Source organism: Branchiostoma lanceolatum, chromosome 6 (genome assembly GCF_035083965.1).
Source record: "Branchiostoma lanceolatum isolate klBraLanc5 chromosome 6, klBraLanc5.hap2, whole genome shotgun sequence".
Taxonomy (NCBI): Eukaryota; Metazoa; Chordata; class Leptocardii; order Amphioxiformes; family Branchiostomatidae; genus Branchiostoma; species Branchiostoma lanceolatum.
The window spans coordinates 4,986,892-5,009,005 of record NC_089727.1 but is presented as its reverse complement, the minus strand read 5'-3'; the positions used below and the strand labels follow the sequence as shown (position 1 = coordinate 5,009,005).

Genomic DNA, 22,114 nt, shown 5'->3' with positions numbered 1-22,114 from the left:
TAGTCCATGAGTGTTGTTCTTGGGTATCTTTATTTTTTCCCTAATTCATTTTTCTTTACACATGTTATGAAAATGCCTACCAAAGTGGACCAGTTATGTACCTTGCAGAACTGTGAAAATCTACACCTTCCAAGTCTGGTTTATTTCTTCGACTTTGGCAATTTTCAGTATGTACGTCTAAGCGAGCTCGTCCTGCATTGGTAGTGGAATGATCCATTGGGGGAGGGAACTGTTTACGTTATTTCGATCTTTGTGCTCTTTCTTGGAGTTAAAATCAAATCACTGGAACTCATGGTTATTAGATAAGCAAAGATTTGAAATGCACGTATTTGCAAGACTGTTTTATTACAACTCATTGTTAATCCCGAATTTACCACGGAGTCCCATGGGCGAACCTGAACTTCAGCCATTGGCTGTGCACTATGACCAAGTAACCTTTGACATCAGTCAATATGGTGGACGTCATTTCCGGGCCGGGAAAAACACCGTGTGTAAGGGGCGTTCGACCAAACTTGCAATAAGTATGCCTTTCTCTCGTCAGACAAGAGAAGGAAAGGTTTCTTGGCGATACTAGCTGTCCCCACAACGCTTACAAACGTAAGCATTACATTTCACACAAATACACGCGCGCGTGCACACACACGTCCACACACACACAATCATCACAACCACTTTTACAACAGGTGCATTGAAATATCTTCAATCATACAGAACAACTTTACTCTCCCAAGGTCCGCTGGCCGCCGCTAAAATTCATAGTTGATAGAAAATTACTGCTCTGCAACAAGGAATTTGTCTGTCTTAATCAAAACTGATGGTTTATCCGACAGATTTTCTCATAGACATAATATTGTCACCCGTCCTTAATTTGGACATTGATCATGTACATGATGTACTCTCAGCTGCACTCACACCGGGAGTGACCTTTGATATCAACATGGCGGATATCCATAATGATCTTGAGGGACACCATAGGGCATTGAAGACACGTAATTTTGAGTACTCTAGCAACAGATATTGGAAGGAAGGAAATTGGGAATAATGCAAGTTGTCCTCGTGACGAAAGTTCACACACACATATACACCAAACACCTACATACAATTCTACCCATATTTAGACATTTCAACCGTAGGGGAAAAGACAATCACATTTTCAATTGTATACAAAAGGCTTTATTTGATACATCAAAATCTAACACATCCAGAACGTCGACGGAGTGCACTTGTGATCATTAAAACTTGTCCGGCTGGACACCGTGGATATCTTCTTAAAGCTTTGCCCTCTCCTGTTCATACAATTCGAACAGACACCGAACAATGTCATCTTCCCCTCTTTTAACTTGAAATCCCAGGGAAACGGGCTTGGATGGGATTTCCCACGACTGCACATCCAACATGTCTCCCACTAGAGCTTCATTCTGAAACAACATGGTGATTTTCTTTACAGGATATTTCAACGCATCGCCCCTTAGTGATGGGTATCTACCTGCTTTTGTACCAAATACGGCCGTATCGGAACAGAGGCGGATAAAAGCAGATTGCTTGGTGTGGTCGTTGGCGTCAACGTCACTTTCTTCGACCCTAAACCTGCAGGAGTACATTGGCTTATTCGACAAGATTGGCAGGCCAAATGTAGGTCGGGGGGCCGTTCCCTTATGCCGCAAATTTTGTGGAAGGGCGGTGGGCTGCCGAGTCGACATGTCCACATTTACCAGCTGTATGTTGAAGTGACACAGGACGTCTTTGGATGTTGCGAGACGAACATCCCCCTTGCAGATCCAAGATGTCTTGCCAACGTACCCAACCCCTGACACGACCTCTACAGTGGAGTTGAACTTGACTTTAGTGTAGAGTTCTGGATGTAGATGAAATTCTTGGTATCGTAGGAAGCTGGCGACCGTCTCCAGGTGACCTGGAATGTAGAAGACGTCCGACTCTTCAGGTCCAGAGTAGGCTATCAGTTGCGCGAGAGTCCACGGCTTCAGGACGCCTGTGCGGTCAAAGTCGAATGGATTGAGGTCGGAGGTCGTCACAAGTTTCGTACGGTCTTCACTTAGCCTTGCCTTCATGTTGTCTTCTTACTCAGTTTCCAACGTCTCGGGTGCAAGAATGGGGGCTAGTCAAGTGACAGACGAATGCAGCTTTGCAGTAAAAGCTGAAATTGTTACAGTTCAAAACGGCCTGTGTGTTTGAACTGGTAGTCTCAACTTTACTATGGATTCTAAGGCGTATAACGGTGCACACACCAATCCTTCCGCCGCGGACAGGGGTAGTGCACGCGAAAAGTGACAACTGTCCTGGCTCCAGGGAGTTCACGTTTCTCATAATCTGCTGCGAAATGACGCCATGACTGAAAAGAGTACGAAATGCGTGTGTTTTTGTGAGTGATATTTTTGGTGAAAATAGACTTCGGGCACGAGACTTACTTCTGGGTAACCTTCCGCGTTGAAAGTGAACCGCCCTTTACTCCAGATTGACCTTTGTTCACCCCGACCAATCAAACCACGTGAATCGCATTGAAACTCAGATTCGTATCAGCCATTTCCCGACAAATTCCTTTCTAACTTGCAAAACAAACTCGCCAGTGAGATGGTGGAAGGTGTCAGCTTTCCAAAGATGTTTTCAGATTGGCAATTTTGGCACTTTGGAAGTGATTGAAAGCGACCGCGATTTAACGTTTAGAAAAAAAATAGTTTCTACTACTTTTCTCTAAACGTTAAATCGCGGTCGCTTTCAATCACTCCCAAAGTGCCAAAATTGCCAATCTGAAAACATCTTTGGAAAGCTGACACCTTCGAATTCCAGCATCTCGATGGCTAGTTTGTTTTGTCAGATGTAGTCGTTAACGCATGTTAGAAAGGGATTTGTCGGGAAATGGCTGATACGAATCTGAGTTTCAATGCGATTCACGTGGTTTGATTGGTCGGGGTGTTGTTGTGTTCTTTGATCTCGTACTACCTAGCGTTACACTGTGCACTACTGCACAATGACCTTTCGCCCTACAAGTGCCATGTGAACGTATCGGAGCAAGGAGGTTATGTAGACTATATAACCTCCTTACTCGAAGCAAGCATTTTATTAAGAGACCCGTTCACTTTTCTTCTTGTGGTGTTTATTCACCTGGAATAATGGCTAGATATTTCAGCTTAGTCCCTTCGAATCACAACGGCAACTTAGTTCAATAGAAAGTTATTTTTTCAGACGAAGCACGAATCAGCGCTGATGTAAAATGAACCGGACAGGCGTGATAACTTTCTTTGACAGGCTAACCATGATCGATATAACAACAGATGCTAAAGGAAATACAAGACAGATGCTTCCACACGTTCACTTTCTTTTACAAGATAACTAGACATGGCCATCAAACTGCATGACATTTAGACTTGGCGCAATATTATTCAAGAGGCTCTAATAATTGGTAGCATGCAGCGTAGGTTGTGCTACATCTGTATGACTGTAGTGGCACCGTGTGCTCAACAATTCTTGTGAACAATTAGTTGTCCTTGTGACGAAAGTTCACACACAACCAACAAACCAAACGCACAAACGCACACACACACACACACACGCACACACACACACACACACACACACACACACACACACACACACACTTCTACCCCGGTATTCAACCGCAGGGGAAAAGACAATAATGTTTTCAATTGTATACAACTGTATTTGATACTATGAGTATGTACATCAAAAATCAACAACATTCTTAAGGTCGACGGAGAACACTTATGATCACTTAAACTTGTCCGGCTGGACATCATGGATATCTTCTTAAAGCTTTGCCCTCTCCTGTTCATACAATTGGAACAGACACAGAACAATGTCGTCTTCCCCCCTTTTGACTTGAAATCCCAGGGAAAATGGCTTGGATGGGATTTCCCATGACTGCACGTCTAACATGTCGCCGACTAGAGATTCTTTCTGAAACAACATGGTGATTTTCTTTACAGGATATTTCAACGCATCCCCCCTTAGTGATGGGTATCTACCTGCTTTAGTACCAAATACAGCCGTATCGGAACAGAGGCGGATAAAAGCAGATTGCTTGGTGTGGTTGTTGGTATCTAAATCACTTTCTTCGACCCTGAACTTGTGGGAGTACATTGGCTTATCCGACGATGTTGGCAGGTCAAATGTTGGCCGAGGACCCGTTCCCTTTTGCTGCAGATTCGGGGGGAGTGCTGTCGGCTGCCGAGTCGACAAGTCCACGTTAACCACCAGTATGTTGAAGTGACACAGGATGTCTTTGGATGTTGCAAGCCGAACATCCCCCTTGCAGATCCAAGATGTCTTGCCAACGTACCCAGGCCCAACGGCGACCTCTACAGTGGAGTTGAACTTGACTTTAGTGTAGAGTTCTGGATGTAGATGAAATTCCTGGTATCGTACGAAGCTGGCAACCGTCTCCAGGTGACTTGGAATGTAGAAGACTTTCGTCTCTTGTGGTCGGCAGTTGGCTATCAGTTGCGTGAGGGTCCAAGGCTTCAGGACACCTGTGCGGTCAAAGTCGAATGGGTTGAGTTCGCAGGTTGTCACAAGTTGTCTGCGGTCTTCACTTAGCCTCTCCTTCATGTTGACTTCTTACTCAGTGTCCAGCGTCTCGAGCGCAATAATGGGGGCTAGAAAAACGACGCAGCATTCCAGTAAAAGCTGAAATTATGCCGGACAGTTCAAGTTGGCTGGTGGTCACAACTCCATCATGGATTCCAAGGGACAGAGTTATTTAACGGCGCACACACCAATTCTTCCGCGATAGAAATAGTGCACGGGAAAAGTGACGAAAGGGATCTGGGGAGTTCACATTTCTCATAGTCTGTTGCGGAATGACGATAGATACTAACATAGCTGAAAAGCGTACGAAATGACGTGTTGTTTTTGTTGTTGCTGTTTTTGGTGAAAATTGACGTTGGGTCCGAGCTTTAATTCCGAGTAGTCATCCGCGGTGACAGTGAACCGCCCAAGATTGACCTTTGTTGTGTTCTTTGATCTCAGACGGACTACGTAGCGTTTCACTGTGCACTACAGCACGATGACCTTTGCACCGTGAACGTATCGGAGCTTTACGTTAACTTTCCCTCTTGTTGCTTCAGCTTATTACATTCAGATCACAACGGCAACTTGGTTCAATAGGAAGTTACTTTTATTAGATGAAGCACGAATCAGCAAGAATGTAAAACGTAACCGCGACAAATTTCTGTGACAGTCTATTCCATCATTGATCTAACAACAGATAGAAAAGAAAATGTGGCCACTGCAAAAGTTGTTTCGTTAAAATCCGAGGCTCTTCAGATTGACACTTTGATAACATGTTTACTTTTTCTACAAGATATTAAAACCAAACAAGGACATTAAACTGTATAACCTTTAACCTTAGCACAACGTTATTTTCGACATACTTAGCTTAGACGTCAACATCATTAACATTATCCATAGTGAGAAATACTAGTAGCTAAATGCTTAAGGATGTAACATGCCATTTATACTACATCTGATATGGCTGTAGCGGCATCGTGAGCTCAACAATTCTTCGTTTGGAATGATAAGCCATAGTGAGAAATAGATTAATGCCTTAAGGTTTGGCAACATGCTACATTGTCACTTAACTCATTACTTCATTTGACATTTCTGTAGATGCTTCGTGTGCTTAACAATTCTTGGTATGGACGTATGAGCCATTTCATATTGTCATTTAAGATGTAGTAAAATAGTAGTAAAAGTAGTAAAAATAGTAATGAAAAATGCCTAGAGGCACGTTTGTTTTACATGTACACGTTCTCGGATTTGATTTTTCATGAACTTGGCCATTTTAAGAAGGGGTTTGGTCCTTCGTCAGTGTTTACTTTTTGTTACAAAATAAACTAGACTAAACGAGGTCTTACATAGTCTCAAAAACAAAACTTGGCATAATTCTTAGTATGGACATATAATCCATTTCATGTCACCATTAAAGATGAAACGTTGTGAAATGTCTAGAGTCACGCTTGTTTCATATGTTCTTGTTCCCTGATTTCATCTGCCATCAACTTTGTGAAAACTTCTTGGAAGGTGACTGGTCCCTCGTCAGTGAACGCGTCCTGCCCACAGCACTTCTTGTGTCCGACAGACCAGTGTTGTTTCTGGCAGTCACGGCCGCAGTAGCGGGTCAGCTTGCATCCAGCACACAGCTTTAAGGTTGACCTGAAGAAGATGAAACAGATAAATTGGCTACTCGTGGACTAGTCGACTATGCATAGTTCGGAACGTTTTCAAGGACATCATTTTGTACACTACAAAAACATGTAGAAAGTCAGATGGAAATAATTGCATCGGGTCAATACCAACATTTGAGAATATGACGGGTGACAGAGAGTATGGTAATTTTTTTCAGACAAAGTGAGAATATAATATTTTAGCGGTAAAACAGTCATCAGCAAAACCTACCTGTAGCCTGGTTTTCCACACTTCGGGTTGCAGCATCTCAACAGCTTGGTCTCCTTCGCCTCTTGTATCAGTTTAATGCCCTCGTCACAGCCGGCAACGCCACAGTTTCCGTTTGCTTTCCCCAACCTAGTGAAAGATGTGACACATTTAGATAATTATACCGCGAGATATCCATATATGCGTTTTCTAGAAGTTTCACGGGCTAGAAATTTTAAAGTAATACATGATTTTATGACATCATGGTTCTTGCATGGCTCTATGGATCATCAGTATAAAACATACACCATGCACACATCCTCTCTCACACGCACTCCAGGCTTTATAAGGAAGTTTGTACACATAAGAAACAATCGTACACTGATTTCTGATGGAAGGAGGTAAAACTTGCCTCACGGCTAAAAAACCGGTCAAATCAGGTCGTGCTCCAAGCTCAATCAGTTGCCGAACTGTGTCCACTTGGCCGTTGACACACGCATACATGAGTGGCGTGTTCTGGAAGCCGTCCTGTACGTCTAGTGTTGCACCGTGTTGCACCAGCAACTCCACCACTTCTATCCACCCTGAGTTGGATTTGCGACACAGGAAGTATTTATGAAGCAAATGTTGTCTTCCCGGCCAGAGACGTAGATGTAAACATGGTAAATTAACTAAACTAAATAATGTATTTTTCATTGCTTTGCGACGATGAAGATGATATACCGGCATTACTTATTGTAGTATATTTTTTTTGTGTCCCTTTCTGTCGTCCAGTACGTCTAGCACCTGTTTGGCCTGGCCTATAGACCTCTTCACTGACATGCATTTCTTTCATACTTATGATACTACTGTATTACTACATGTATTATCTATTCTGTAAATTTTGTTGAACATGATCGAAGAGGCGTAGAAATACATCACCAAGAACATTTCGCAATGAAAAGTCGTATCTTTTTCTAGTTTATTTCCTTCTATCTTTTTCTTAGTCTGACATTGCATTTGCTGTAGATTGACCTACCTTCAGCCGCTGCTACATGAAGGGGAACAAGTGAAGCCCTGGCTCTCTTCACCACAGACGCCCCCTTGCGGAGCAGCAGTTTCACTATGTCGACATGTCCCAGGGCACAAGCAATGTTCAATGCTGTGCCGCTGCTTGAGAACTCGCTGTACACGCGGTCGAATTCAATGTCTGCACCTACGTTTGGCGATTACATGAGTGCATAAGTATTGGTATCATTTTGCATGTAGGTCAAATAGTACCATGATGTAAACCCGTTCTTGGATCCAACGCTGGCAGGTCAACGCTGAAGGCCCATGAGACATATGAAAATAAACCACGTCTTGACGACACTGTTATGCAAACCAACCCCGTCGGGAGGCCATATGGACATGTCATGTACAGTCGACTAACACCTCTGCTTGGAGAATGCACATAACGAGGCTTGGGTACAATATGCCTACATGTAGCAGGCAATTGGTGGATATGCAAATCGCTATTTGTTAATTTACATTTCAATAAGCCCATTCATATTCCGACATCGCATGTGCAGTTTCAAGGCGAAGGCCCTGGCTTGTAAACAATTCTCGTCTCGACATTGTCTAGATTTGCATGACAACGCTCAGACGGGTTTTCTTTACGTCTCATGGGCCTTTGCCTTTGACACTGTACATGCGTAGTCGGAATTACGAATGGGCTTATATATACACATCTACTGCCCCAATTATTTTATTCAACTGTGAGGAAAACAAACAATTACTGTACTTCTGTTGTTGCCGACACTTGTAAAATAAGACTACACTAGCAAACTTTACGTAACTGCTAATTCTAGAAGAAAACTATACACGCCTGTGTAGAGACGGAATATTCAGAGGCAAAAACTACCAACATAATGTCGGTAAGGATGTTGCCCATAAACTAACCTCATGCCGTTCAAGGGGAGCTTTAAGACGACTTTGATGGAGTCGCAGACTTAAGGATAAGTAGGATCATCCAATGCATTTATAACCAAAAGAAAATACGTGTTAAACTTCTTTGGATCACGAAACAGACTACCTGCAATTTTCAGTCGGAACCAAAAGTCCCACAATAGTTTACTTGGTTCGACACCTTATTTGATGAAGCGAGTATGCGTCTTTAGGAAAGAGTTTCAATCTGTACTTACCAGCTTTTAGAACGGTTTTAACGCCTTGAAGTGAGCCATTCTCAGCAGCCAATAGCAGAAGTTCATTCACATCAGAAATTTCCTCCACAATTACAGATGCCATTTCGTTAGAGACGCTGTTGTCGACACCTTGCGCGCGTGCTGTCTGAGTCTGAACTGAATAAGCAAGGGAAGAAGTTGTCTTGTCACGTGATCTATTGTCTTGTCACGTGATCTATTGTCTTGGTCACATGGGTAGAATCTGACTGAGAACGTAAACATTCAGAAAATGAACATCCACCTTTTTTTTCTCTTTGCAGTTGTACAGATTTTTCAGAAGAAATTTATTTCCTCCGGATTTACAAGTCTTGATTTTAATTGTCTTGAATTGCTGCAAAGATGTACAGAGACATTGCTATCATTCGCACATGGATTTATGAGCTTCTTGCGCTCGGTTGCTATCTTTTGAGTTTTGTGGCCTGTTCCCCAGTGCCGGTGGGAACGCCCTGCCTGGCACGGTTGTGACCGCTCCCACCGTTGAGTCTTACCGTGCCAGGCTGGAGAGGCCTGTCCTGTCCGCCTTAGTCTGCCCCCCTACTTTTCCCTTCGCGGGGGGCCTCTGGAGATATATGAAGTTGAAGTTACATTTCTCTTCAAGCAGATGGTGGGGGAGGCTATCAGTTGCAGGACGCCTTTGCGATCAAAGTCGATTGGATTGTGTTGGCAGCGATCGTCACAAAGTTTGGTGCCATCTTCACTTAGCATTGTCTTCATGTTGTAAGTGTGCAAGTCTCAGGTGCTTGTCATTGAATGGGTTCCAATTAAGTAAAAGGTGAATGCAACTTTGGCGATTCATGGTTGGGACTCCTGCATTTCAAACGCCCGTGCGTTTCCATCCGGCGGTCCTAATTTCACCATGGATTCCAATGTCATTTCTTTAAATAATGGTGCCAAACGTTTGATCTCATACTCACAGTGTCACGATACACTGTATATTGCAGTCTTGCGACATGTCACTGAAATTCGAAGTCATGTGAACTTGCACGCTTATCAGAGGAAGCATAAGAGACTGGTTCACTTTAACTCATGTTGTGTTTATTCACTTGGGATAACAACACATGGCTAAACAGCTCATTAGCTTATTACGTTTACGTCCCAACACTCAAGAGCGCATTCAGTTGCTTTTGATAGATGAAACACGGTTCATTGAAACTGTCGATATAAAACGTAACCGTGAAAATATTCTGTGACAGTCTAATCATCGAAGCCTGGGTGTCATCCTTATTACTGCCGAGACTCCTTCACTCTCTACCCTGACTTTTAGGGGTAGCAAGTGTATGAGCCTCGGATGGCACCAAGGCTGTAATCAGCGTTGACATAAAACAAAAAGGGAAAGGAAATGTGGTCACAGCAACAGTTGCTTTGTAAAGATCTTCCCATGTTATATTTTAACTTTGTTAACTTTCTGCTACCAGATAAACCAACTTAAACGAGGTCTTACAAAACCGTGTGATTGTGACCCTTTAAACAGAATACGTGTATGAAATAACAAGACTAGGCACAAAATTATCTTAAACATACAAAGACACAAGTACCATATCCATAGGGAGAAATAGAATAATAATGCTTAAAGTTTGGCAACATGCTGCATTGTCACTTAGTTTTATTACTTGACATGGCTGTAGCGGCATCGTGTGCTCAACTCCTTTGTATGGAATGAGAAGTCATTTCATGTCGTTATTAACAGAGATAAAAAGTTGTAAAAATGTTAAGAATCATGCTACTTTTTTGCTAGTCTTGCACGTGCTTCTTCTATGGCTTGTTTTGCCATAAACTTGAACATTTTGAGGGGGTCGGGCGGTCTCTCGCCAGTGTACGCGTCCTGCCCACAGCACTTCTTGTGTCCGGCAGACCAGTGTTGTTTCTGACAGTCACGACTACAATATCGGACCAGTTTGCACTGGGCACACAGCTTCAGGGTTTTCCTGCGGAAGATGAAACAGGTAAACAAGCTATTCAGAACTTCATTTTGTAGGCTACAAAAACTTGTAGAAGGTCAGATAGAAATGATTTCTTTTACGGTCAATACCAACATTTGAACATAGGAGGGATGTATGGTAGTCTTGTCAGACCAAATCAGTGGAGCCAACATCAGCAGAACCTACCTGTAGCCTGGTTTGCCACACTTCGGGTTGCAGCATCTCAACAGCTTGGTCTTCCTCGCCTCTCGTATCAGCTTTACACTCTCGCCACAGCAGTCAAGCTTTTCGGCCGATATCCCATAGCTAGTGGAAGATGTGACTCATTTAGATAACTAGGCCACGAGATAGGTCTATAAAGTTTCAAATAATACATGACTTCATGTTATCAGGGTTCTTGCCTGTGGATCGGAACAGTATAGAACATGCACCATGCACGTACAAACAACTTCTCTCATCCTCTCTCACACGCACACTGAAAGAATATAAAGAAGTGAAACACATCCCCACCATCACTCCAGCTTCATATAAAAGTTTATCTACATAAGAGAGGGCCTGCATGGGGGGTCCCGACAACGCTCTACGCTAAATTCGGAGGGCCGGCTACGTAATACGCTAAATTCAGAAAGCCTCCCTACGCATACGCTCTACGCTAAATTCAGAAAGCCCATGCTCTACGCTAAAGGGGCATGCAGGCCCTCATAAGAAAGAACCGCTCATTGATTCTATATTCTGATGTGAAACTTGCCTCTTGGCTAGAGCATCGTCGGTCATGTCAGCTTTTGCTCCAAGTTCAATCAGTCGCCGAACTGTGTCGACATGGTTGAAGTAACACGCAGTCATGAGTGGCGTGTTCTGCAAGGCGTCCCGGATGTCTACAGTTGCACCGTGATACACCAACAGTTCCACCACTTCTGTCCTCCCTAGGTGGGATCGGGATTTATAATACATATCAAGAAACCATTGCCTTCCCGGTGAAGTAATGTGAACATGGTAAATAAACAAGGTATTTTGCACGCCCTTGCTATAGCCCCTGTCACACTTGAAGTTGTGCGCATATACAATCCCGCATGAGTTGCGCATTGACATGTTTTTGGTTTGCAGCCGAAGAAATAATTTCTTTGGTTTGATAACTAGACTGCTCGACGGTGGGTCAAAGTAGAAAACAACTTCCTCCCCGCAAAATTTACCTAACCAGAGAAAATGTTACTGCGGAACTCATGCGCACTTGAATTTACGCAGAAGTGTGACAGGGCCCTATGCGACGCGAGAGTATGATATACTAGTAGCGTTACCGTCATAATTTTTTTGTGCGCTTTTCAGTGAGTGTAGCACGTGTAGCACTTGCGTCATAATTTCAAATCTATAGCTTCCGCTGCACTGGTATCTTTTTTAAGGTTTAACAGAAACGCATTTGTGATCATTTGTTGTGGATTGGCCTACCTTCGGCCGCTGCTGCATGAAGGGGAGCAATTGAATCCCGGCATCTCTTCGCCATAGACGCCCCCCTGTGGAGCAGCAGTTTCACTACGTCGACGTGTCCCCAGCGGCTAGCGAGGTTCAATGCTGTACCGCTGCTGTAGTCGACCTCATCGTGCACGTGGTCGAAGTCAATGTCTGCACCTGCGTTTGGTGATTTACATGAGTGCATAAGGACCCATAAGCGCTGATATCATTTTGCAAGTAGGTCACTGAATATTAACTTATAATAGTTCCAATATTAACTTATGGTGCGGAGGTATTGGGCAAGATTGGACTAAACGACAACTCTCCAATTGAACAAGTACATCTCAAATTCTGTAAAGCAATCCTGGGCGTAAGAAAAAATGCCAGCAACCTTGCCACAAGAGCAGAGCTCGGTAGATATCCCCTCTGGATTGAAGTGTATACTAGAATCTATTCATACTATAAAAGATTAGTTAGAGAAATGCCGAAAGATAGCTTACAATATGAAGCTTTTTTAGTACAGCAGGACCTACATAGGAGAAAGATACCATGCTGGCTTTCAAATATTAGTAAAATCTTGGAGGAGTCAGGCTTTGCCTACCTTTTACTTAACAAAGACCGAAACACGCTATCCGCTCAATCTGAACTAAAACAGAGGCTGAAAGACAACTTTCTTCAACATTTCTACTCACAACTTAATTCTTCTGGTGAAAAAGGGAAGAATGGAAACAAATTGAGAACTTACAAAAAATTCAAGATTACGTATGAAAAAGAAAAATATCTAGATATACAAAATTCTAACTATCGCCGAGCCATGACTAAACTAAGGATCAGCGATCATCCATTGCAAATTGAAGTTGGAAGGTACAACCAGACTCCACCAAATAACAGAATGTGTACTTTCTGTGACAATGATTGTATAGAAGATGAAATACATTTTATCTTAGAATGCTCACTATACGCAGACATGCGCAGATCCCTTGTAAGTCCCATACAACTAGACAAAAAATATACGCATCTTAAAAATAACGAGCTATTCACATGTATCATGTCATCTAAAAACGACGATATAATTGGAAAACTATGTGAATTTGTATACAAATGTTTCAAAAAGAGAGAAGAGACTCTGTAGATTTAGATGGAATATGTAACAATGTTCCATTTCTTCTACTTTATGTTACCTAATGCATTTAGCCCATGCTGGGCATGAATATGCAATAAAGTTCATTGTCATTGTCATTGTCAATAATTATAGTTCTACACAGTAAACCGCGGATCCAAGTGCACATAAGCAATATTCTCCAAAAAGATCCAACGGTTGCAAAGACTGTATCCAACTGGCAGTTGAAGTTTTTTTATTGCAACCGGTTGCAATAAAAAAACGGTTGCAATAAAAACTTCCTCTGCCAGTCATCCTCGTTCACCAGGACCCTTCCGCTCCACGTTACATCGCTCGATGTAACGTAGAGCGGAAAGGTCCTGGTGGACGAGGATGCTGCCAGTTGGATACGGTCTTTGCAACCGTTGGATCTGCTGCGCTTGGATATCACAGAAGCATAAACAAACCACGTCTTGGCCACACTGTTGTGTTATGCAAACCGACTCCCGTTGGGAGGCCATATGGACGTGTCATGTACAGAGCGGTTTACAAGGCACTCACCTTTGATCTGCGCAGCAGGACCCGTGAACGAGATTGAAAACAGGAAAGAATCACGTCTCAAACAAATGACATGCTTCCAGTTAGTCTCCAAGCAGACCTACGGGTTGGCAACCGTAGGTCTGCTTGGAGACTAGCTTCCAGTAGCCTGGATGCCAGATCCCCACTCGTCTTAAGTACACGAGAAATATCTTAGGATTTGTGGTCTGGCTGCCAGGCTACATGCTTCCCAAACACTGCTCACTCACCAAAACAGACTCTACTACAAATACGGAATTATGGAGAGCAGGGGCTGTAAGGCTAGTTCTAGTCAGACATAACAAGACTTGGACACTGTATGCTACATATGAGGGTCTGCATGGGGGGGGGGGGGTAGCAGTCCTGGCAACGCTTGACGGTAAATTCAGGCCGGCCAATTTAGCCTGGAATCCATACCCTCGGTGCCTCCCCGATATCTCTACGGCACTGTGAGTGACCCTCACCCGCCCAGACAGCTTAGGCCGCTCGGGGTGTTGTTTACGGGCGGCGGAAAAGTAGGAAGGCAGCAGATGTAAGGTGTAGCGGAAGTAGGATGGCAGCCAGAGGTAGAAAGGCCATCAGAAACTGACTGGCCCGGTAAAACATCACTAAGCCGACCCTAGAGACTGGGACCAGGCTAGGCCAATTCAGCAGATTTAGAACCTGAAGACCTCTTACCCAAATATGAGAAAACCATTCACTAACACTGTATTTCTGCTTTAGCTAACAGTTGTAGAGAAAGGAAATCTGAACGTACCTGCTTTCAAAGCCTCTTCAACGCCTTGAAGAATTCCATTCTCAGCAGCATACAACAGAAAGTAATTTGCACCATTCTGGTTAGAAGTTTCCTCCGCAGATGCAGAAGCCATTTCCTAGAGACGCTGTTGTCGACACCTCCACCCCCGCGCTGTCTGAGTCTGAACTGAAGAAGTTGTTTTGTCACGTGGGCAGTTTTCACATGGGTAAAATGAGAACGTAAAGGTCTGGAAAAGGAATAGATTGATAATAATTTTCTGTTTTTCTGTTTCTATAGCTTTTTCACGAGATTACACTTTTTCTACACGATTCTTGCTTATAGTGACTGATGCACAGATACATTCACAGACATTGCTATAATTCGCGCTTGGGGTGCGTGGTTTTTGCGTTTGGTTGCAGTCCTTTTTTAACAGTTCTGCATGAGCAAGGACATTATGTCCTTGGCATGAGGCAACAAAATTCCATCTTAATTTCTCCACGTTTACAGAAAAAAAAGATTATTCTCCAAGAGGGTTGATGTGGGGGTCGTCATCTTCTGACTACAAACCCCGCTTTTTGACGTCTATCACATATGAGGTAAATCTTGATATTAAATGTATCTCCCTGCCAAACCTCTGCTTGAATAGTGATTAAAACGGCCCAGAAGCGATAGCAACCAAGCGCAAGAACCCCCCCCCCCCGCCTCGGCGCGAATTACAGCAATGTCTTTGCATATTTGTGCCATCAATCGCTAACAGTAACAGCAAAAATTATGTAAGAAATCTAATTTTCTAAAAAGCCGTATGATTAGAAAAATGGATTCTCTCTATTTCTTCTATGACTATTTGCGTTTGCATTTTCAATACATCCAACAAAAGCTCGTGTGGCAAAACAATAGGTCACGTGACAAAACAGTTTCTACAGTTCAAACTTAGCCAGCACGCGCGCCAGGTGTCAACCACGGCTCTCCGAACGAAAATGGCAGAAATGGCGAACGAACTTCTGCAGAATGCTACTCAAAAAGGCTCACTTGAAGGCGTAAAAGCGGCGTTGAGAGCTGGTAAGTAGAACGACATAAACTTTGTAGTAATTTTGGTTGCAAATTTTGCTACTTGAGTCATGTGCTTCTAGCCTCTCCATCGATAATGGAGCTTCACTGTATAGCGGACTACCTTGTATAGCGGAGTACCTCGGCCGATTTCTATTATTTTCCCAACGATAGGACGGGGGCCTCGTAGAGGCTAATGTGCTCCTATCATCTATCCAGAGTACGGTATAGCTTTCTCCAAGCACTGGTATTTGCAGTTTAGCTGTTGCGCACATTTTAGTACTGCTGTCAGTTTTTTTTCTTCAGATTCTTACATGTGATGTAATGTTTACATTTTCATTTATCTGCAGACATACAATGTTTTCTCTCACTGTTGGATTTGAAAGAGGGCTTTGGACCTTCAGGAGATGATTATTCAAATGTAGATTAACAGATAAGGATTTTCACACAATAGTGCAGTGACACCTTTTGATCTTTTTCGTGCTATGCAAGCGATCTGTATACGAGCTAGGGCTGAAAAGGAACGTCTTTGTTCTCGTGCAGTAAACGACAGTGACAACTATTCCCTGGGGTCCCATTTACAGTTTGACTGCTAAATAACGGTGTCCAAAATACTCTCCAAGCAGAGGTTCGGCTCTGGCTTGTTTTTGACATATATTTAGGCGTTTTTGTTAGATTTTCTATTTTGTTAGCGTTTCTTTGATTTGCGACATAAAGATAAACAAAACCTGAAAAAAATAGAAAGCCCGACAAGAACGCCTAAAGATACATGAGAAACAAGCCGGTTCCGACCCTCTACTTGAAGAGCATTATTGTCCAAGCCCTGCACTGAATACCATGCGTATCCCTTCGCTAGGACATAATCTAAAACTTTTAAAGGTCCTTGCCTTTCTAAACTCCTTATCGACGGATCGATTAGTTTGGGTTGATCTCCTTCTATAAAATAGAAGTTCATTAATGTGTACTCATCACTGAGCAGTGTTTAACTTCAACATTTTCCTTTAATACAAAATCATATGCCTGTGGCACTGGCTGCAAATACACCTGATATTATTATTATTATTATATCAACGTAAGCTACGGCCGCGTGGCGCGTTGGATACACCCGATCCCTCGATCTCGGAAGTTAAGCAACGCGCGGTCCGGACAGTGCTTGGATGGGGGACCAACCAAGGACGTCCGGATTGCTGTAGCCTCACGAAGCTTTCCACGAAATCGTCTTCCGGGAGGGACGTAAAACGGGGGTCCCGTGCTCGAGGAGGTGCCTCGAACACGTTAAACAGCCTCATTACCCTACACATTGGGTACCTGCCTGTGGCACTGGCTGCAAATACACCTGAAATTATTATCATAAATGATCATAGATGAAAACTCACCTTGTGTTATTCTTAACCATGAATCACTAACCACAGGTGCAGACATTGACCTACCAAGTGGCTACCCGCCTGGCACCGCATTGTTCTGGGCCTGCTACGATGGGCATGTTGACATCGTGAGACTGCTGCTCCGCAAGGGGGCGTCTGTGGTCAAGAGAAGCGTTAATGCATTTTCTCCCCTTCATGCAGCAGCGGGTAAAGGTAGGTTGATTCAAAACAAACGCTTGTCTGTATAAATGTGATTCACGTCTCTTCATGGCCATCCAAAGACCAATTTGCAACATATGTAACCTCTACCAGGGAAAATAGTAGAAATTGGCCAAATAGAGTGAATAGTATGCAGCCAAATTGCCAGGGGTAGCTATACTGACTATACTATGTAGTCCGCTATACAGGGAAGCGCAATAGGCGACCCACGGCCACGGGTATAGCGGACTACCCCTGGCATACTATTCACTCTATTTGGACAAATTTTTCTGCTAGCGATCCGCGGAGCCTGGTAGAGGCTAAAATCAGAGGTCTACTGAGGCTAGGCCAAGCAAGTGCTATACTATACTACAGACCTGTACTGAAAAGCACGCATAAAAAAAGAGAATTACAATACGTGATGGTTTATCAGATTTTTGAGTCGTATAGCAATGACTCGGAAATACCTTGTTTATACATAACGATTGCGTGTGTTTACATGGCATATCACTTCGTGGAAGGTTTTTTTTTGCTTGATGTGTATTTCCTGTATTGTAAATCCCATCTAGGGAGGACAGAACTGGTGGAATTGCTGGTGAATCATGGTGCAACAGTAGACATCCGGGACGGCTTCCACCACACGCCACTCATGGCTGCCTGTAGCTTCAACCATGTCGACACAGTTCGGCGGCTGATTGAGCTCGGAGCAAGACCCGATTCGATCGATAAAGCCCAGAGGCAAGTTTGACATTCTTCTTAGGATGACTGATTGTTTCTTATGTAGACAAACTTTCAAAGAAAGCCGGTCTGACTCCTCGGCTTCAGCCTTGGTTAGTTGAGTGTGAGTGTGTGTGCTGTATGTGTGTGATGGTGATGACATGACTACGGTCCCCTAAATGAGTTACATATTTCACTAGGTCGGGGATAGCAGTTGCAGTCGACGGCTGTGAAGAGAGTTTGAAGCTGATACAAGAGGCGATGAAGACCAAGCTGTTGAGATGCTGCAACCCGAAGTGTGGCAAACCAGGCTACAGGTAGGTTTTGATGATGACAGTTCCATCGTTGAGATTTTTTTCGCACCAAACAAATGTCACCATTGACCCATCTGAATTCCTAAGAGTTTTTGTAGCCTACAGAAGGCAGTTGCAAACTTTTGTTAGACATTCACAGTCCCTAAATAGTTCGTGTACTTGCCACATCTTCCACAGGTCAGCCCTGAAGCTGTGTGGCCGGTGCAAGTTGACCCGCTACTGCAGTCGTAACTGTCAGAAACAACACTGGTCTGTCGGACACAAGAAGTGCTGTGGGCATGACGCGTTCACTGATGAGCAGGGACCAGACACTGCCCAAGAATTGCTTCGGTTCATGGAAGCATGTGCAACAGCACGACAAACGTGACTCTACACATTTTTGCATCTTTAACGACAGCATAGAATTACCTGTATACACCATTCTATATGAAGCATTGTTGAGCGGCACACGATGCCACTACAGTCAGATGTAACGGGTCGCATGTTACCAAACCTGAAGTATATAGCTATTTCTCACTAATGATACATGATTCTGCTATCTTTGTAGAAAACTAATACACTTGTAATGTAAAATACATATGACCTTCATTGGTTTTATCTTGTAAAAGAAGTAAACCCGTTGAAGACGTCGGAAGTATAGAAGTATTGTGAAAGACACTGAAAAGATAGTTACTGCATTGCTGGTATCATTTACTTGTACTTGCTTTAAGCAAGTAGATAAAGAAACACTTGTTTTGAATTGTAGAATCTTGTTGACAAATGTACATCATGAAAACGATGTCTATTTGGTTAATGTCTACCTGCAAGTTCCTACTATTGGTCAGCCTAGTGTTTCAAGTTCAACTTTGTTATATGCTCTTTTTATTTAACCTCTGATATGTTTCAATGTCTACCCTATTAAAACGTGGTAAACACTCATATTAATGCTCTGTACAGTCACTGGTCCTTCTATGATAGTTGTCACTTTAGACGCGCAATTATTCCTGTAGGCTAGCTGCTCAGAGAAATTATTTTGTTCACAAAACTTATCCAACTCAATCCCTACTTAGTAACATTTGTTGGACAACAGTTCGATCTAAACTTACCTGATTTCAAAGCCGCTTCAATGCCTTGAAGTAACCCATTACTAGTATCAGCAGGATACAGCAGAAGGTAATTCGCGTCAGTCTGATCAGAAGTTTCCTTCGCAGATACGGATGCCATTTTGTTAGGACCGCCGTTGTTGGCACCTTCCACCACTGCTGTCTGAGTCTGAACTGAAGAAACGAGGGAAGACGTATCTTCTCACGTGATCTATTGTCAGATGGGTTGAATGAGAACGCAAAGGTCTGGAAAAGGAATATATTCATAAACTTTTCTTTTTCTATTTGTAGAGCTAAACGGTACTGAAAAGATAGCAACCGAACGAAAACAATATGCACCTCCATGCGCGAATTTGAGCAACGTCTTTGCATATTTGTGCCATCATTCGCTAACAGCAAGACTCATGTAGGAAAATATTTTTTCTGAAAAATCTGTATGGATAGAAAACGGATTCTCTATATTCCTTCTATGAATATTTGCGTTTGCATTCTATTCATCCGACATAAGGTCACGTGGCAAAACAATAGCTCACGTGACAAGACTATTTCTCAAACTACGGTGTGACCGGAGTTTTTTTTTGCGATTTCGTATGTAGGCTGATACCCTCACCACCAAGAAAAGTAGGACGGAAAATGTAATCACATGGGCGAAAAGCGGTTTTCTGCTGTTTTCCGATGTATTTATCGGTTTTGTCCGTTGTCCCTTTATTTTTGGTAGAAACCATAGTAAAATGTAAATTTTGCACCCGAAAATTATCATTTGTTTACACTTTTTTGATCGAACCTGCTCGGAACAAAAGAGTTTTCCTGGGGTCACGGCATACATGCTGAGCAAGCTTAGTAATTGGTGTCTCTGAAAAATGAAGAAAAAAAAGTCATGTGATAACTTTTTCGCAATCTCCGATGACGCAAATTCGCCAGTGAAAATGCATTAAAAACGATGCTATTTGGGTCATCAGGCGAGAAAACCGCATCACCGTTGCCGCGGACTAATACAAAAAGGCTTCGATAGCGAACCAACTGCACCGCGCCCAAAAATACTTCAACTCACGGGCTTTCAGAAGATCTAGAAATAGATACGACTTGTCATTGCGAAATGTACACGCTTTACGTGATTCACACCTCTAGTATGGAACTAGTGAGCTAAGAGGTCTATAGGCTAGCCTAAGCAAGTGCTAGACTACAGACCTGTAGTGAAAAGCACACACAAAGAGAGAATTACAATAATTCATGACGGTTTATCAGATTTCTAGTCGTATAGCAAGGACGGGAAAATGCCTTTTTTTATGATTGCGTGTGTTTGCATGGCATATCACTTCGTGGAAGACAGGGTTTGCTTGATATGTATTCACAGTTTTGTGTTGTAAATCCCATCCAGGTTGGACAGAAGTGGTGGAGTTACTGGTGCATCACGGCGCAACTTTGGAAATACGGGACAGATTCCAGCACACGCCACTCATGACTGCGTGTGTGTTCAACCATGTCGACACAGTTCGGCGACTGATTGAGCTTGGAGCAAGACCTGATTCAATCGATAAAGCCCAGAGGCAAGTTTAATATCCTTCTTCTTCAGAAAATAGGATGACTGATCGTTTCTTACTAGTATGTAGACAAACTTTTAAAGAAAGCTGGTCTGACTCGGCAGATTCAGCCTTGGTTTATAATTGAGTGTGTGTGTTACTGTATGATATTTATATCTTGTGATAAAGTCTCCTAAATGAATTACATATTCATATTCCGGCAATAGGTCGGGGATAGCAGTCAAAAATCTTGACAGAAGTGGCGAGAGTATGAAGCTGATACAAGAGGCGATGAAGACCAAGTTGCTGAGATGCTGCAACCCGAAGTGTGGCAAACCAGGCTACAGGTAGGTTTTGCTGATGACAGTTCCATCGTTGAGATTTTTTTCGCACCAAAGAAATGTCGCTATTGTCCCATCTAAATTCCTAAGAGTCTTTGTAGCCTACAAAAGGCAGTTGCAAACTTTTCTTTTTTTAAATTTACGGTCCCTGAATAGTCGGTAAGTTTTTTAGTCTGCAAAATGACACTGAAAAACTTTCTAAACTCTGTATAGTCCCTAAATAGCTTGTTCACCCTATACAGGAAAACTCTGAAGCTTTGTGCCCAGTGCAAGATGACCCGCTACTGCAGCAGGGACTGTCAGAAACAACACTGGTCTGTCGGACACAAGAAGTGCTGTGGGCAGGACGCGTACTCTGACGAGGGACCAGACCCCTATCGACAATTTGATCAGTTCGTAGCAGAATATGAACAACAAATATGACTCTACACATTTTTGCATCTTTAATTGCAGCATAAATGGCTTGTATACACCATTGTATATGAAGCATTGTTGAGCACACGGTACCGCTACAGCCATATCAAATATGTAATACAAAGTAACAGGTTGCATGTTACCAAGGTCTATATAATAGCTATAGTCTATATGGTAGCTATTTCTCTCTAAGGATATGATTCTGGTGTCTTTGTAGAAAACTAGTACACTTGTAATGTAAAATACATTTTCGTATGACCTTGATTGATTTTATCTTGTAAAAGAAAGTAAACACGTCGAGGCGTCTAAATGCGGAGTCTGAAGTATGGAGGTAAGAATATATGAAAGACACTGGCTTGTTGTATTGCCGATGCCATTTACTTGATCAGTAATTGAAAATTAAGAAACAACTGAAGAAGATTTTTGACAAATGTACATCATGAAAAGGATGTTTATTATTTAATGTCTACCTGCAGGTTCCTACTATTGGTCAGCCTAGTGCTTCAAGTTAACTTTGTTATATGCTCTCTTTATTCAACCTCTGATATGTTTTAATGCCTACCCTATCAAAAGGTGGTAAACTCTCACATTAATGCTCTGTACAGTCACTGGCCCTTCCATGGCCGTTGCCACTTTAGACGTGCAATTATTCCTGTAGGCTAGCTGCTCAGAGAAATTATTTCATTCATAAAGCTTATCCAAGTCAATAATGATAATGTTATCCAAGCGGTT

At 42.8% G+C, this 22,114-nt stretch overlaps 2 protein-coding genes across 6 annotated transcripts in view; one reads left to right on the top strand and one right to left on the bottom strand.

Moving 5' to 3' along the window:
- Positions 1–5,134: 5,134 nt before the first annotated feature.
- The window catches only part of LOC136437297 (protein fem-1 homolog A-like), a 42,581-nt gene continuing 25,601 nt past the window's right edge, over positions 5,135–22,114 (bottom strand). The window contains exons 2-7 of one of the 4 annotated variants that reach the window (XM_066431821.1): positions 14,407–14,543; positions 11,972–12,151; positions 11,277–11,451; positions 10,715–10,834; positions 10,525–10,534; positions 5,135–6,179 (exon numbers count right to left, since the gene is read on the bottom strand). In XM_066431821.1, coding sequence (XP_066287918.1) covers positions 5,988–6,179; positions 10,525–10,534; positions 10,715–10,834; positions 11,277–11,451; positions 11,972–12,151; positions 14,407–14,518 — 789 coding nt within the window. In that variant the 5' untranslated portion in view covers positions 14,519–14,543 and the 3' untranslated portion in view covers positions 5,135–5,987. Of the gene's footprint in view, positions 6,190–6,432; positions 6,559–6,820; positions 6,993–7,426; positions 7,604–8,570; positions 8,753–9,622; positions 10,535–10,714; positions 10,835–11,276; positions 11,452–11,971; positions 12,152–14,406; positions 14,544–16,808; positions 16,898–22,114 lie in introns of those variants that run through there. The other 3 variants (XM_066431822.1, XM_066431820.1, XM_066431823.1) reach the window with 3 other exon arrangements.
- On the top strand, positions 15,299–21,969 carry LOC136437293 (26S proteasome non-ATPase regulatory subunit 10-like). 2 transcript variants are annotated; one of them, XM_066431815.1, is made up of 5 exons: positions 15,299–15,444; positions 16,845–17,009; positions 17,564–17,732; positions 17,912–18,028; positions 21,211–21,969. In XM_066431815.1, exons 1-5 carry the CDS (start codon positions 15,363–15,365, stop codon positions 21,389–21,391), a joined length of 714 nt encoding a protein of 237 aa, XP_066287912.1. In that variant the 5' UTR covers positions 15,299–15,362; the 3' UTR covers positions 21,392–21,969. The 2 variants fall into 2 exon arrangements, with proteins under 2 accessions (XP_066287912.1, XP_066287911.1); XM_066431814.1 differs by lacking the exon at positions 21,211–21,969 and adding an exon at positions 18,203–18,491 and having other exon boundaries at positions 15,300–15,444.